Source organism: Genypterus blacodes, unplaced genomic scaffold, assembly GCF_046128005.1.
Source record: "Genypterus blacodes isolate CSIRO-AG114 ecotype Tasmania unplaced genomic scaffold, CSIRO-AGI_Gbla_v1 ptg000156l_1, whole genome shotgun sequence".
Taxonomy (NCBI): domain Eukaryota; kingdom Metazoa; phylum Chordata; class Actinopteri; order Ophidiiformes; family Ophidiidae; genus Genypterus; species Genypterus blacodes.
In genome coordinates this window covers 2,456,743-2,471,739 of record NW_027466957.1, presented here as the reverse complement: position 1 = coordinate 2,471,739, position 14,997 = coordinate 2,456,743, and the positions used below count along the sequence as shown (strand labels likewise).

General features: G+C 40.9%; 2 protein-coding genes across 3 annotated transcripts; one reads left to right on the top strand and one right to left on the bottom strand.

Annotated features, from left to right (window-relative positions):
• Positions 1–483: 483 nt before the first annotated feature.
• Positions 484–5,735, top strand: kiaa2013 (KIAA2013 ortholog). 2 transcript variants are annotated; one of them, XR_012965102.1, is made up of 4 exons: positions 484–1,786; positions 2,229–3,082; positions 4,434–5,188; positions 5,241–5,735. XR_012965102.1 is itself a non-coding variant. In XM_076166424.1 (3 exons), the coding sequence occupies exons 1-3, from the start codon at positions 829–831 to the stop codon at positions 4,482–4,484; spliced, it is 1,863 nt and encodes a 620-aa protein (XP_076022539.1). In that variant the 5' UTR covers positions 484–828; the 3' UTR covers positions 4,485–5,735. The 2 variants fall into 2 exon arrangements, 1 of the variants encoding a protein (XP_076022539.1); XM_076166424.1 differs by having other exon boundaries at positions 4,434–5,735.
• A 1,817-nt stretch (positions 5,736–7,552) lies between these two features.
• On the bottom strand, positions 7,553–12,233 carry igf3 (insulin-like growth factor 3). Its single transcript, XM_076166209.1, is given in 4 exon segments — positions 7,553–7,729; positions 8,212–8,414; positions 11,853–11,999; positions 12,212–12,233. Coding segments are annotated over 4 exon segments (549 nt in total).
• Between the last annotated feature and the right edge of the window lie 2,764 nt (positions 12,234–14,997).

Sequence of the window (14,997 nt, the reverse complement as noted above, 5' to 3'; positions counted from 1 at the left end):
ATAGAAGGCATCTGACTTGTTACTGAGTTGTAACTGTTTTGTGACCATTTGATAGCTGTATCTAGTTTGGGGGTCAAACTCATCAAGCATCTCAAATTAAAACAAATGGGGATTCAAGATCTCTAAGAATATGTATGTGGTGTTTGGATTCAACAGAATGAAATGTCTTCAGTTTTATGAAGGGACGTGCAAAAAGCATCATGAATTCAGCCTAATCATGTTCCAACTGGGTCATTATGTTTGGTTTTCCTGTAGAACACACAGCAAAGTAAGGCAACCGTTGTAGATAGAATGGTCAGACTTGAGGGTTTCTTCCTTTTGTTTTATTGTTTTCTTTTGGAAAGAACATTCCCCCGGCTCGTTCCTTAGGAGATGAAATTACAAGGGTTAACAGTCGGAGGCAGTGTGACCGCGTGAGGCGTGCAGCCTGTCGAGAATTCACTAGAAGAAGAAGATTAAAGTAGTTCGCACTTCTTGCGTCATTTCCGGAATGTCGCCATTGCTTTACGACGGTTGTGACAAACCAGAAGTGTCACCGAGAAGTGAAGTCAAAATATCCTAAACGCTACACCTGTAGACCGTCACATATCTCTGCGTGTAATGGAAGACATGACAGCTGCGACGATGCGGAAAACAAGACAACTCCGAGCTCCGCCGATAGCCACATAGCCAAGCTAGCTGAGCTTACCACCAAGCTAGGCCAGGTTGTTACATTTTTTCTGCGGAACATTTTGTTCTAATGTCAGCCTGTCAAACACCTATTTGACGCGCTCCTGTGCAGTCTTTTCATGCTGACTCATTGCTGGACCTCAACAATATAAATACACAATGTGGCTACAGCAGCGACTAAAGGGGCTACCAGGCTTGTTGTCGAGCAGTTGGGCGAGGAGACTCCTCATAGGTCTCCTGCTCGTCCTTATCTTCTACTGGTACCTGGGAGCGGAGCACAGATGGAGGCTGTTCAGCGGGTCGGCCATGCCAGCCGGTGCGACGGGACAGTGTCTGCAAGCGGAGATCCACATGTGGAAGTCTGTGGTAGACCGAGGAGAGGGACTCTACAGCACTCCGCAGGAACCATTAGGCACTCCTTTCGTATCGGGTAACGGCCACATCCTGGTTGACATAGATTCAAACAAACTGTGGGTTGCAGCATCATCGCAGCCCGGCTCAGCTCCAGTCCACCAAACAGAGTACTCGCCGAGGGTCGGCGTCCATGTCGAGGGGAATCTCGCCGAGGCTCAGGCGACTCTGCTGTGGTTCCGTAAGGGGGCCGTGCTGTCGGTCCGTTGTGTCTCACCCGCGGCCCTGCAGTCAGCCCGGGACTGTATCACCATTAGGGAGGAGTTCATAGCGCACCGCAGCCGACCGAACGTGTACCTTCAGCGGATCCACATTAACAATCCGTCGGAGAGGAGCGCCGGCCTGGACGTGTTGTCTAACAATCCCTCCTTCAGTCGAAAGTTTTCCATGAGCGTGGAGAAAGTGGAGGACAGGGAGTTGGTGCTCTATTCTGGCAGGGTGCTCGTGGAGAATAACCGCATCGTGCTGGTAGTGGTGGCCACCAAGAAACTGAACAGCAGGATCCAGGTCCTGGCAAAGTCAGAATACACCGACAACATCCTCTCAGTGGTGTGGACGTCAGAGCCCATCGAGCCCTCCAAGCTGGAGGAGACCTTCAGTGCTCTACAAGATGGAGCCAAGAAGGAGCTGGGGGAGCTGCTGAGGACAAGTGTGGATCAGCTGGTTAAAGATCACCAGCAGTCCTGGATGGACCTCTTCATTTCTGGTGAGCTGTGATTCTCACTCACTTAATTACTTTATAGCAACAGCGAATGTAACAAACGGAGTGCACCTGCAGGCATTTATATGATTCTGATTTGAAAAATAGAAAAAAGCAGTAATTCTGACTTTGTTCTCAAGAGTTCTGACTTTAAAATCTGTTTTTAGAGAGTCCCCTAAAGGACAGAACCAGGACTCCAAATACTGACCCCAGGATTATACATTGTTGTGAATTCTACAGGTTTTATGGGACCACATTTTTCTATAATGTTTTAAAACTCAATCAAAATACTGTAGAAGCAGCCTTGCTGTAGTTAAAGGCATTACTGCTTTAAACTGTGTTACTGGGTCACCAAGTCCAGAGGTGGTGACTGGTGGCAGCTTACACAAACTGTGTGATGGTTTCATAATAGGCTAGGCCTTTAAAAATGGTCTTTTCTTGATTATAGGTGTTGAAATGAGGAAGATTACTGACTCCCATACACCCTTGAGTCATACAGTGAACAGCACCCTTTACTACATCCTGTCCTCCTCAACGGCGCCCCTGCTGGACCGGAGGCTGAGTAGCGATGAGCGTGCTCGTCTAGAGTCCAGCCTCAATTATGCTGATCATTGCTTCAGCGGCCATGCCACCATGCATGCAGAAAACCTGTGGCCTGAGCGCCTCAGCAGCACAGCTCAGATACTCCAGCTTGTCACGCTTTGGACTTTGACTCTCCAAAAAAGGGGCTGCAAGGTGTTGGTGGCAGCCGGAGCTCATGGTGCCATGCAGGGCATGGTGCTCAGCTTCGGGGGTCTTCAGTTCACGGAGAATCACCTTCAGTTCCAGGCAGATCCTGACGTGTTGCATAACAGCTATTCACTGAGAGGAATCCACTACCACCAGGATGTCATTAACCTTGCGGTCCTGCTGGACATGGAGGGAAAGCCCTTTCTTCATGTTTCTGTGAAACCACAGGAGAAGCCAGTGAAGCTGTATGCCTGTGAGGCTGGTTGCCTGAATGAACCAGTAGAGCTGACATCAGAGGTCAAAGGGCACATCTTCCCAGTGATGGTGACACAGCCCATCACACCGCTGCTTTACATCTCCACAGACCTGCGGCACCTCCAGGACCTCCGCCACACCCTGCACCTCAAGACTATCTTAGCCCATGAGGAGCACATGGCAAACAGGTACCCAGGCCTGCCTTTCCTGTTCTGGTTCAGCGTGGCCTCACTCATTACTCTGTTCCACCTGTTCCTCTTCAAGCTCATATACAACGAGTATTGTGGCCCTGGAGCCAAGCCCCTCTTCAGGAGCAAGGTATAAACTGCACTCTCAACTGGAAACAAAAAAACTGCTGAATGATTTTCTCTGCTCTGGTTTTGACTTGTGTGTGTGGTAAGAAAAGCTCTCACCCCCCCTGCTCTCTGGATGTTCAGATTGGGTTGGTTTGTTTGCCATGCACACCTCATCTTTCCTATCAAACAATATGATTTAACAGTTTTTCTCTGTGTGAGGAGTTGGTATGAACCTTTTTCTATACTGTTTCACACTCTACACTCTACACTCTCACAGTAGCTCTGCAGCTCCGGTGTGTATGGGATCATCAATGTTTGGCATTTCTGATCATAATGAAAAAATACAGCACAAGATTTGCTAATTTCTGCTCAAAGAACTGAACTAGTCTGGTCAGTTTACTTAGAAGTTAAAGCCATTCAAAATAAAAATAACTTTTTTTTAAATGATGGCCTTTCATTCTTAAAGGACCATAACAGTGTTTTTGCCTAATTTGACCTCATTTACAGTAAATCCTGTGCTGTAAAATACAGGCTTGATTTTCAAAACTGCACTGTGTTTTTCCTGACATCAGGCAGCAGCATTGGTTCTCTTCATTATAGTGTCAAAAACATTTCAGAGAATACCTTTATAAAAATGTTTGCAGTTCAATCAGAAATGCCCTGAAGCTGTGCACACAGGTGGATTTTATAGGATTGAGTCATCGTCAACATACGTACGGTATGTCTTATTCTTTGCTTTACATGCCATACAATTTGTTGCTTTAATTGGAGTTTAACACCCGAGTATGAAGTTTAAACATGCATGTTGATTGTAATGAAGGGCAGAATGTGTCTGAAACATTTGCTCCTTGGATAACATGATCGGCTTACCTGACTCAAGCGGGTCTTCACTTTATTTTCAGGCTTTAGGAAATGAATGGAAATCAGCGGCTGTAGGAAAATTGGCAATTCAAACGGTAAACCTTGTCTAAAGTCAGATGAGCTTGCAAAACATTGGCATGGTCCTTTAACTCACAGCAAAATGATCCTTTAGTCATACCAGGCTAAACTTGACAGGAGGTGGTGCTAAACGTCCAGGAGATGCTTTCTGTTGTCATTCCAGACAGGCTCTGAGTTCAGCATGTGTCCACTGTGCCAGGAATTGTCCTGCTCTACCCTTTTTTTCCCTGCAGTTTTGATGATGTTTTATATTGAATCACATAATTAAATGAACAAGAATTCTATACACATTCACTGTCATCCTGTCACCTCTTGCTCTGCCTCAGTCACATAGGGATCTTTCTTTCCTCCTTGGTTTCTTTCTGGCTCTGGATGGTGTGGGTAGTCACAGTCAGTGTCACAGTCATTCTAATCCTCCCCTCTGACTTCACCAGGTGGCCACCAAAAGTGAAGATGTCTTGCGTGATCCCAGGGATGCTGCATGAACACTACGTCACTGCTGTATCCATCACACGCTCACGGTTTTGCTTGTGCTTTAGCAGAATGGAGGGATTTAATATATGTGTGCAGGCATCTGAGTGAAAACATGTTGCATTGGAAATGTATGTATGGGAATAAACACAATCTGTTGATTATTCTATGTAAGGAAAAAAGTTTGGTTAATCAAAAAACTGTGGCACCAAGTCTTGACCAGGTGATCCAAGGTGATGTAGCTGGTCAGGTGTGGGCAGAGCAGGGGGAGACGGGACATATGCACCAACAATCAAAACTTAAATGGAAAATCCTTTTCTCCCATTACTCATTTGCAAACAACCCCATTATAATCACGGTCAGGATTTCTTGTGTACAACATATATAGCAATGTAACATACATGTAAACATACTGAAACAGTATGTATTTTTTCCGTGACAGAATCAGATGAATTCCATGTGTGTTTGTGGTTTACTCCATGTTTGCCTTAATGGCAGTATGTTGCAATTGGTTGGAGTCACTTTTTAATCTTTTGAGCCATATGACCTGGATTTAACCTTTTTCTATTTCACCAGCAAAGCTTTGAGAATTGTGCATAGAAACTGCGATCGCTTGTATAAATGTAAAAGTACGTCATGAAAGGTTTGCACAGGAGTAACTGGTTTAGCACAAAGCACAAAGAGTGAGGCCGGAGCTTTGACCCTGTGCCTCTGTGGGGTCAGTCCGTCTATCTGACAGGCACAGGAAAGCATACATCGTGTACACTCAGCAATTCCTATCTATGTTTTCTTCCCAGTGTTCAGAGTTTTGATTGATCTGGACTTTGAGTTAACATTGTCAAGAACAGAAAGCCACTGGGACCACCTCTTGTTTGTAGTCCAGCCCTGACATTGTTTCCTCTGTATATTCTCTTGAGCACACTCGCTGCCATTTCTCTCAGACCCTTTTTTTCAGAAAATCATCTCTTTAAATAGTCAACTTGTAGAAATAACCAAAGTGTATGTTCTTCACAGCCTTGGCTCTGCTCTCCATAAATGAATGTCTTTTCATCTGCTACTTGTTGAACATTGATTTCAAGAGAACAACATTTTAAACTAGAACTAAAACTCCTTAGAGTGCAAACCCTCCACCAAGACAGAACTAACCAAGACAGAATTGGTTTTGTTCTAATAATATTTGATCGTATCTGAATCAACTTGCGCCTATTGACGGTCTATGAGTATGTTTTTGGGGATTAGTGTGTCCCTAGAAATTAACACAAATACAGGGGGGAAAACAAGCTCCATCTTTCAACTTTAATAAATACTTGAAGCCAAAATTCGGGAACTGCCTTTATATTCTGATAAGCATTGGAAGTGAATGATTTCATTGATCCTGCCAACAAATTAAATCCCGCGTCAATATCTCACCCATGTGGGATCAATTCGTGTGAAAAGCTCCGATGTAAATTGCAAAAAGGAGGAGTGAAAGTTTCAAACATCTGCCCTTTTAACAATTTGACCGCATATGAACCATCTGCTCTGTCTTAATGTGAGCTCATCTCAGTTATCAGTTTATGAGGAACGGCAGCTGTTTTCCTGTCTTGGATAGTTATGACTTCATTGACTGGCATAACAGGGATTCTATTGAGCTGTTCCGCTTTTCTTTCAGATAAAACATAAACAATGTTCTGTACGCTCATCTTGCTGCTGTACAGACGATTTATATCAATAACTGTCAGTCATTCTACAGTTGTGATCACCACGTGCTTTCTGATTCACATTTACAGACTTGTGGGTTTTGTCATAATCTGTTTGAGGCTTTTACGTTGACTTCTGTGTGTGCCTTAAGAAGTTAATTTATTGAACTCATAGCCACTCTGATTGGATTGTACTTGAATTGTTTATGATTACGTTAACGTGAAGCAGACAATAATTTTCAACCCAAAACCGGGGGGAATAAATCACTGAATTCTTGTGTAAAGGTTTGGTGTCTGTGTGTGCTTGTATGAAATATATATAGGTGTTCATATATCGTATAACTCTACTCCCACTAGGTTATCACTTTCTGATGTTGCCCCCATTAGGTTTCCTCTGTCCTGTACACTAAGCCTCTTCAAGACCCTCTCACTGACCAGTTTTACCAATCAGTTGCCTCCTCCAAGCCCACATCCTGCTTACTGGATCCTCTCCCTGCTAAAATCATAAAGGATCTATGCCCGGTGCTTGGGGCTTCTTTTCTTGAAATCATAAGATATGTCGCTCTCTAAGGGGGGGGGTGTGCCCGCTGCTTTTGAAACGGTTGTCATTAAACCCCTTCTAAAAAAGTCCACCTTAAACCCAGACACCCTAAATAACTACAGATCCATCTCAAATCTCCCTTTCCTCTCTAAAATTCTCGAGTGTCTTGTAGCAGATCGGTTTACTGACTACCTTGACTCAAATAACTTATTCAAGCCGCGCCAATCCGGCTTTAGGCCCCTACATAGCACAGAAACCGCTTTCTGTGCCACTTAACCAGCCTACGTCTCACTGTTGATTATGGTGCTATATTCTCCTGGATGTAAGTGCAGCCCTCGACACTGTAGATCATAGTATCGTACTCAATTTGTCTTGGCCTTTTATCCCCCAAATAGTTATAGTACATTCAATCAAAGAAGCAATCTGACATGCCAGGAAATGTGCTTGTGCACAGTCATGTGCTTCATGCAGACGTCCACACTTCCATTGTTCTTTAAATACTACTGAGGAGCGTGAAACAGCTTTTTTCCATTGAAAATAAGACATGGCAGATTTACACATAAACAAGCTCCCAGACAATCTTCAGATTTTGTACAGATCATAGAGGACTGCAGGTAATATTATACCCATTTGAATAAGGTATTCAGACTGTTTCAGTTGTATCTGTGTCAGAAATGCTCTGTCAAAAATAGCATTATTTGATTAATCATGGTCAGAAAATTCCATATTACATACGCATACACATAATAAGTTGACCACAGTCAAGAGCTGAAGAAGAAACAATAATATAATAAAAATAATTAAATATTGAGCCCTGAATGAAATCAATCATCATGACAGGCATGTTATTGTATGTAGATCCTCAAAGGTTGAAGGAGGCCTGATTGTTGATTGCCATCCTTCTACGAGATGTTGAAACTTTGTTCTTCCTTCTGGGTGACTGCTGGGTTTTCTTTCTATAAGATTCCCTCTTTGAACTATTTGGTGCCCCCAGGTACTCAGACACTCTCCTCTGATATACAGTTTGGAACTGCTGCACCTGCAACACAGAGAAATTGGTAAAAGTAGGACATTTATATCTAGGATAATCTGGGTGTTGCGCGACCAAAAGAAATTTGACTTTTACAATGTACTTGCACAGAATAAAAATACAACAAACAACAAGAGCAACAAAGCTGGACCTGGGGTCTGCACTACACAACAAGATTAAGGGGTTAGCTTTAGCTATGTTGAAGGCCAGGTCTGATTTTCTGATTGCACTCTGTGGCCACAGTAACTCATGCTCCACAGCAGAAACTCATGCTCAGGTCCGGAGCAGAATTTGTTGGAGCTTTGTTGGGCTGAAAAAAAAGCACTCTTCACCAATCATCTTGTTTTGGAAGCTCATATATTGTTTAAACTAGCTCCATGCCAACATGCCAGGGGGCACTGACCCCTTTCAAACTCTCTTGTAGTTCTAGCGTTGTTGTTGCACAATGCTGGCAAGATTAAAGGGCATAATTTACTCTTCATTTTTATGACATCCGTTCAGGACAACAGAGGTGTTCTCACCATATTTCGTGTTGCTGTGGTTGGGTAAGCTGTTGTGTGCTGTTGACCATGGTTCTTTGGTTTGGCACAGTACATCTCTAGATGTTGCAGGTCACAACCAGTTCCATGGCAACAGTGTTCCACTATCCCCTTGCCTCTGGGCCGACTTCCATAACCAGACCAGTTCCCTTTTCCTGAAAACCACACAACAAATTATTACCATTCTTTTAGAGCTGCAAAAACAGCAGAAAAACTGAAACATTAGCTAATAGATATGCAGTGGTGACATACTCCCAGATTATCACATAATAACAATACTGTTAACTTGTTTGAATGTCATCTTACTAATGTGGATCTAATATTCTCTGCTTTTTCAACTATGGGTCTGAGTCGTCAGTTCAGTCGGTTTTGCCATACCATCGGAATTTTCCTCACAAGCAAGCCGACGATATAAAACAATAAGAGGCGGCTGATCGGTCTGACGGGGGTCTGGACCCTCATTCTTCTGCAGCGAGACGAAGAATTATCGCCCTATTCTGTCCGATCCCGCGCCGCGCCCCCCTGCAGTAGCTCTGCAGCCCCACTTTGGGGACCACTGCATTAATATGTAACCAAATCCAGCACCGGCGCCGGCAAGCGCGATAGTGTGAGTGATGGAAGGTCAAGTGGCCGTTGGGGGGGCCACTGATTTTCCTGGCCTCCCCCTGGTGGCGCCACTGGTTCACAGACAACATGACAGTGGTTGTACTCATCAGTACCAACAATGAGTCAGCATACAGTTAAGCAGCTGGTGGTCTGCTGTCGTGAAAACAACCTGTCTCTTGGTGGGGATAAAATATTTTAACTTCAGTTGATGACAGAACAACACTATTATTTCTGTTTGAATCTGGAATAAGTGTTGAAGAATGACTGGATGAAACAATGGTGTAAATCATTGCAATGAGGTAATAGGATAAAAAAAATGTCATGCACCTATAGAACAAGGGTTTTCTACCAACATGGTTATCATTAAAATCATTAAAATATCACTCATCAATTGAGGTTATCATTAAAATCATTAAAATATCACTCATCAATTGAGATCGCATTGTTTGAATCTGTTTGCAGTGCTTTATCTGTTCTAATGAAAATCATGTTTTTGGTTATATCCCAATGTTGTAGAGTGTACAGTCTGTATTCTTTCTTACATGTTCCATTCAACATAACTTGATTTTTTAATATGTGACCTAAGACAATGTAGCATATACAAAGCATATAGTACACGGGTGGTACACAGCATTCGCTAGTATAAACTCATACATAATGTATAGAATACAATATAACATTATAAAAGAATAGAATAGAATAGAATAGAACAGTACAACGAAATTAAAAAGTGCTACATCTGATGCAGTGAAATAGTGCAAATCTAAAGAAAACAGGCACATAGCCATGGGAGCCAATGCAAAACATACAAATGCATGCAAAACATACAAATGCAAATACTAATTGGTTATATTCAAGATGGCAGCGAGCACGGACACAGCAGCTTTTGGCTCTCTGATATGGTTATGCGCATAGTGTACAAATGTACAATTTGTTTTAATGAATTTGTTTAAGAGGCTTAGAATGTGAAAACTCAGACACTCAGATAAGAAGTGTTCTAGCAGATACACAGAGACACAGTGTTCTGATGGGCACTAGAAATGCCAACACATTGATAACAGATCGAGACAGTGACCTTGATCATAACAGAAAATGCAGGTGAAAGGGCTTGGGGGTAATTTGTAGAAATAGTAGTAGAAATATTCCTGTAAATCATTGTCAAAAGCTGTCACAAGATAGATGTTATCAGTTTACAAAAGCCTTCCTATGCCTCTGTCCAGAATATCTGTGCAGAACGTATTGTCAAACTTCATTACTAGCTGCCAGACATGCATTCACTAGCCTGGCTAAGGTCTATAGACTGCCTAGGACTAAGATGAACTGTGTTGCTAGATGGTGCATTTATAATAGCATTTACACGTAGGTGTCTCAAGCATATCCATTGAACTCGACTCACCTCTTTCTCATGTAGCAGCACCTGAAATAATCAGATCCCTATGACTGTATTCTTTACCGGGTTCTGAATATCTAAATATTTCATGTGGACACAAACACAATGTTTATGCTGGGCATTGTCACCCAACATAATGGTATCGGAAAATGATAGACCACGTAAATGTACCTATTGCATATTTGTCTTGTTTCTCATGTTTACTTTTTGGTGGCCTTATCACAGGGGTGGGGAACCTCTGGTTTGATCCGGCCCGCGAGCTGTCCCGCAAGACAGACCGGCAGATCTCTCTCTCTCCAGATCCAACTCTCATCACTAACACATTGAACGCAATGACATATCTATGTTTTCATTTATCAGGCCTTGCTATCCAAACACATGATAATTAATGCCATTTGCTTTCTACAATATGCCTGTGCTTGATAGGTCATGATGACATGACATTGATATTTATTTGGATTCGGAAATGAGTAATGAGGGCATTATTGCTGCTGTTAGTTTATGACGGATCATTGCCAATGAGAGACTTACAGAAATTACAGAAGTTTTTAAATTAAATTAAAAAGATTTCTGAGGTTGAACAAATGATTCTCACATTTATATGGTAACATTGAATCAGTGACTGACTTTATAATTTTTGGTACTGCTTCATAGTTACAGATTGGTTTATACAAATTGAGGGAATGTTTTATTAATACCGTATGCACCAATTTTAACAAAACAAGGGAACTAATTGGTGTAAATGTTTTAAAGGCATACTCTTTTTCAAAATGTAGTGATTTTCTGAGAAATTATATAAAAATTTCATCATTGACATTGTTTTTTGTAAGTTTGCACATTTTTGGCAGTATTTGGCTTACCTAGTCCCGTAGTGTGTAGAATAGACCCCAAGAGAACCAAGGAAGCATGGAACCAAGGAACTACAACCATGGAATCAGTGGAAAAACCTCTTAAACCTCTCCATGTGAACTTAAATTGGAATTAAATATGTTCAGCTTCTCTTTTGCATCGCTGAAGAAAGAGAACAAAGTCTATTAAAAGGCTATGAGACCAGATGTCACCAAAAATGTTCTTAAGTCTTTAACTTGGTATGAATTTGAATAACTTAAAATTCTTCTCGGTTCTACTGCCTTACTGCACTGTTATGGCTCCATTTAAATAAATCAGTAGCGGTGTTATATTGTTGTTGTCAGGCTCAGAGTTCTCCGTCTTGACATGTTTTTTGACCTTGCTACCTTCATTGGGTAAGCCCTGAACTGACACTAGTACTCCAAATCCACAGGTGCCTTCAGTCCTAAGTTTTCAGGCTACTGCCGTCCTGTGACCACTGGCAGTTTTAACTTAACATCATCATCATTATATTTTGTAGTTCTAATAATTAAGTGGGCCATCTCAGATTCACTTTATTTCTATTATCTATTCATTGTTTGGTCTCTTTATCTCCACCAAAGTTTTATTTTCACCCATATTTTCTCTTTTGGAAAGGATATTGTTAAACTCTGACTTGGTGGTGTTGTGAGCTCTATAATGAGTGTCCTTCAAGTAGTCTATTACATATTTTAATAGGTAGACCAGTAAAAGATAAAGTGAGACTCACCCAGATAGATTCCACGGTCACCACACACAAATATGAGATCACTGAGGAGGTCGGTTCCACAGCGGAGCCTGGCTGCTTCTGAGGAGAGTGGCCAGCCAGCCAGGCATATACACACCTGGAAACACAACACCTGCCCACCATACAACACTGTCAATAACAAAACACACCCACATAACTGGTATGTGTCCAGTTTTTCATGTGTAGTACTACTGTGTTACTTTGTACTTTTGCTGAATATATATTTCAAAGAGAGTTTTCATTGTATTACTTTGATATAAACGCTGTAGTTACTTCAGATTCATGTTTTACATTCAACTTAGGGTAAGTTCATAAAATAACACTTGTATCATATTTATTACTTCTGTTCCCTCCGTCCTTCATCCTTGCTCCTGTCACTCATTCATTCGACATCTTAGTAGAAAGATAAACCTGCTATATTCTACAGAGATATTCATCTCTGTCAATCACAAACTGGCCGGCAGAAATTTAGCTTCAATTGAATTTGTTCATTGGGCAATTACTTTCCTCAGGTTGTCTTTGTCTAGAGGTTGTCTATTTAACTTGAAATCAAGCACGGCCCATATACGTATTCAGAGCACTGTAAATTGATGTTTAAAGGCGAATATATACTGTATAATAACTTTATGGCCAAGGGTATGTGGACAACCCTCTTATTTATCAGAATCAGAATCAGAATAGTTTATATTGCCAATTAAGTTTATACTTAAAAAGATTTTCTTCTGGTTATTGGTGCGATCAATATATAAAACATATAAAACATATAAAACATCACCTATGCAAAGAAATTAAGATAAATTAAAAAACACTAAATTAAATAAATTAACTGAATTGAATAAGATTAAACGTGCAAGTTGCTAGGAATTATGTGGTCACTGGCAGACCCGGGCCTTGTTGATGAGGCCCAATGCATAGGGGAAGAAACTGGATTTGTGGCGTGAGGTTTTGGTCCTGATGGACCTCAGCCTCCTGCCAGAGGGGAGGGTTGCAAACAGTTTGTGTCCAGGGTGGGAGGGGTCGGCCACAACCTTGCCTGCCCGCCTCAGGATTGTGGCCGTAACAGGTGTGTCAGGGAATAGGTTCATAAAATGAAGCACATGGCCCTGCAACCTCTACAGGCACACATTGGCAGTATCACAGGATGCCACTTCTGCCACTGATCAGTTTGTGAAATTTGGCATAAGGTGTTGCATATGGTGAAAGAGACATAAGACAGGCTGGAGAGACAGAAGAGTGGAGGCTGCTCTAGTTATCCAGTGTTATATGGCACATATTGTACTTTACTATAGAATTTTACTTCTTTAGGGTTGCTGTATGTAATAATGCAATTTAGGAAAATCTCTGTAACTGTATTTGGAAACGTCACTAAAGCTGCAACTTTTCTTTTATGAGTAATTGTTTAAGTACCAGACATGACATAGCTTGTATTGTTATTCTGTTTGTATTTGTACTTTATGTTCATGATTTTCTTTTTTAACTTCTATCTTTCATATGGCTCCAATCTTTGCTTGTCAACTTAGTACTTACTCACTGTACCTCTTATATTGTAATACCTGTAGTGTTATCTTATCTAAGCTTATTTTTTACATAGATGGAATTAAAATTATTCTGCTTCAATATACTTATGAGTGGAGGCATGCCAGATGAGGAAGCATAGGATATTTACTCTGATTGTAAACTAATAGAGCATTCTCATGCTCTAGTCTAGTAAATGCATTTACATTGAAATAAACCAGGTGTGTTGGCATTTGTACATTTATAGTTTCAATCTAGTTACTTTTACATGACATGGGATTTCTGCCTCCATCAGATAATACTTTTTCATTTACTTATTCATAATAACTATTTAACTATTTAATATTATTCATAAAATTGACTGATTGATGGGTTGACTAAAAACATTTTCTTCAATGTGATCAAATCTAAAATGAAAGCATTTTGGCAGTCAATGTACTAAAAACGTTCCTTGATTGATCTGCTCTGAAGAGTAACGTCTAAATGTTGAAAATAATGAAAATACCTAAGACTGTTTTTTTAATCCACACAATAACTATATTGGCAAAGTAGGATAGAAATGAAATCAGACATTATGGATTGGTATTCACAAATATGTTCCTTATTGACTGCTCCTTTCCAAATATTTCTAGCTCAATTACTCCTTTTAGGTCGCAATATTCTCTTGAGCAGCTCCACTGTCAGCTTTAAAATTCTTTACATGTGCATGGGTGGAACAATTGCCAATTTAAAGTCTCTAAATCTAGTAATTTTACTGGAATCATCAGTTAATGATTATTTATTTGTTATTTGTTCAATTAGCAAAGATGTGCTGGTTGCAGCTCTATCCTAAATATATGGCTCTGCTGACTTTTAAATAGTGTAAATGATGAAATAGTCAATAGCTGCAGCCCAAATTATTTTTTCAATTTATATTAAAAAAAGAAAGTCTTGCAAATGTTCAGTTACTCTTACATATCAATCCCCAACCCCTAGGATGAGAGTTAATCTAGATAATCCACTTAATTTGTGTTACTTTATCCCAGACAATTGGTCAATTTTTGTAAAATTGATATCACAATAGTCATGAGTTAATCTGGTGGTGATTGATTCATCAATAGCCATATCCTTTCAGCACTATGGTGAGGTACGTTTACTCACGGTTCTGATAAGATTTTTATGCCCTGCTTGCAGGTGCAGCTTGCCATGTCATTCTGGATAGTTATCCAAATACAGAAAGATCAGAATTTTGTCCCAGAGCAGCAAAGCAAACATTATAAAATACCGAAATTTAACTGATCCAGCACGCTTACCTTCGGAGTGTGTGGCTGAGACCAGCAGAGAGAGATCATCCTGTTTGTGTGTGAATGATTGCACAAGCTGTCTCTCTTATACTCAGGCAGAGGAGAGAGGAGGATGTGGCCAGCACATCTCCTCCCTCTGCTTCTCAGACAGGCAAAAACCATTGTATTAGTTATAATACTGGCTGTATCTATGACTGTAGTTTTTGTAAACATGGTTGACATTTGTGTTTGACAGCATAGTTTTAAAACAGGAAGCATAAAAATGTTATGTCACCTAATTCAGTGCTTCATTGTATCACTTCTGAGCAAAGTCACTCGCTTAGTTCTAG

What these genes read in the sequence shown, in the direction of transcription:
- kiaa2013 (XM_076166424.1), top strand. Translation starts at nt 829, where the DNA reads ATGTGGCTACAGCAGCGACTAAAGGGGCTACCAGGCTTGTTGTCGAGC. An exon ending in GATGGACCTCTTCATTTCTG is followed by an intron (nt 1,787 to 2,228) that starts GTGAGCTGTGAT and finishes TCTTGATTATAG; the next exon opens with GTGTTGAAATGAGGAAGATT. An exon ending in AGCCCCTCTTCAGGAGCAAG is followed by an intron (nt 3,083 to 4,433) that starts GTATAAACTGCA and finishes TGACTTCACCAG; the next exon opens with GTGGCCACCAAAAGTGAAGA.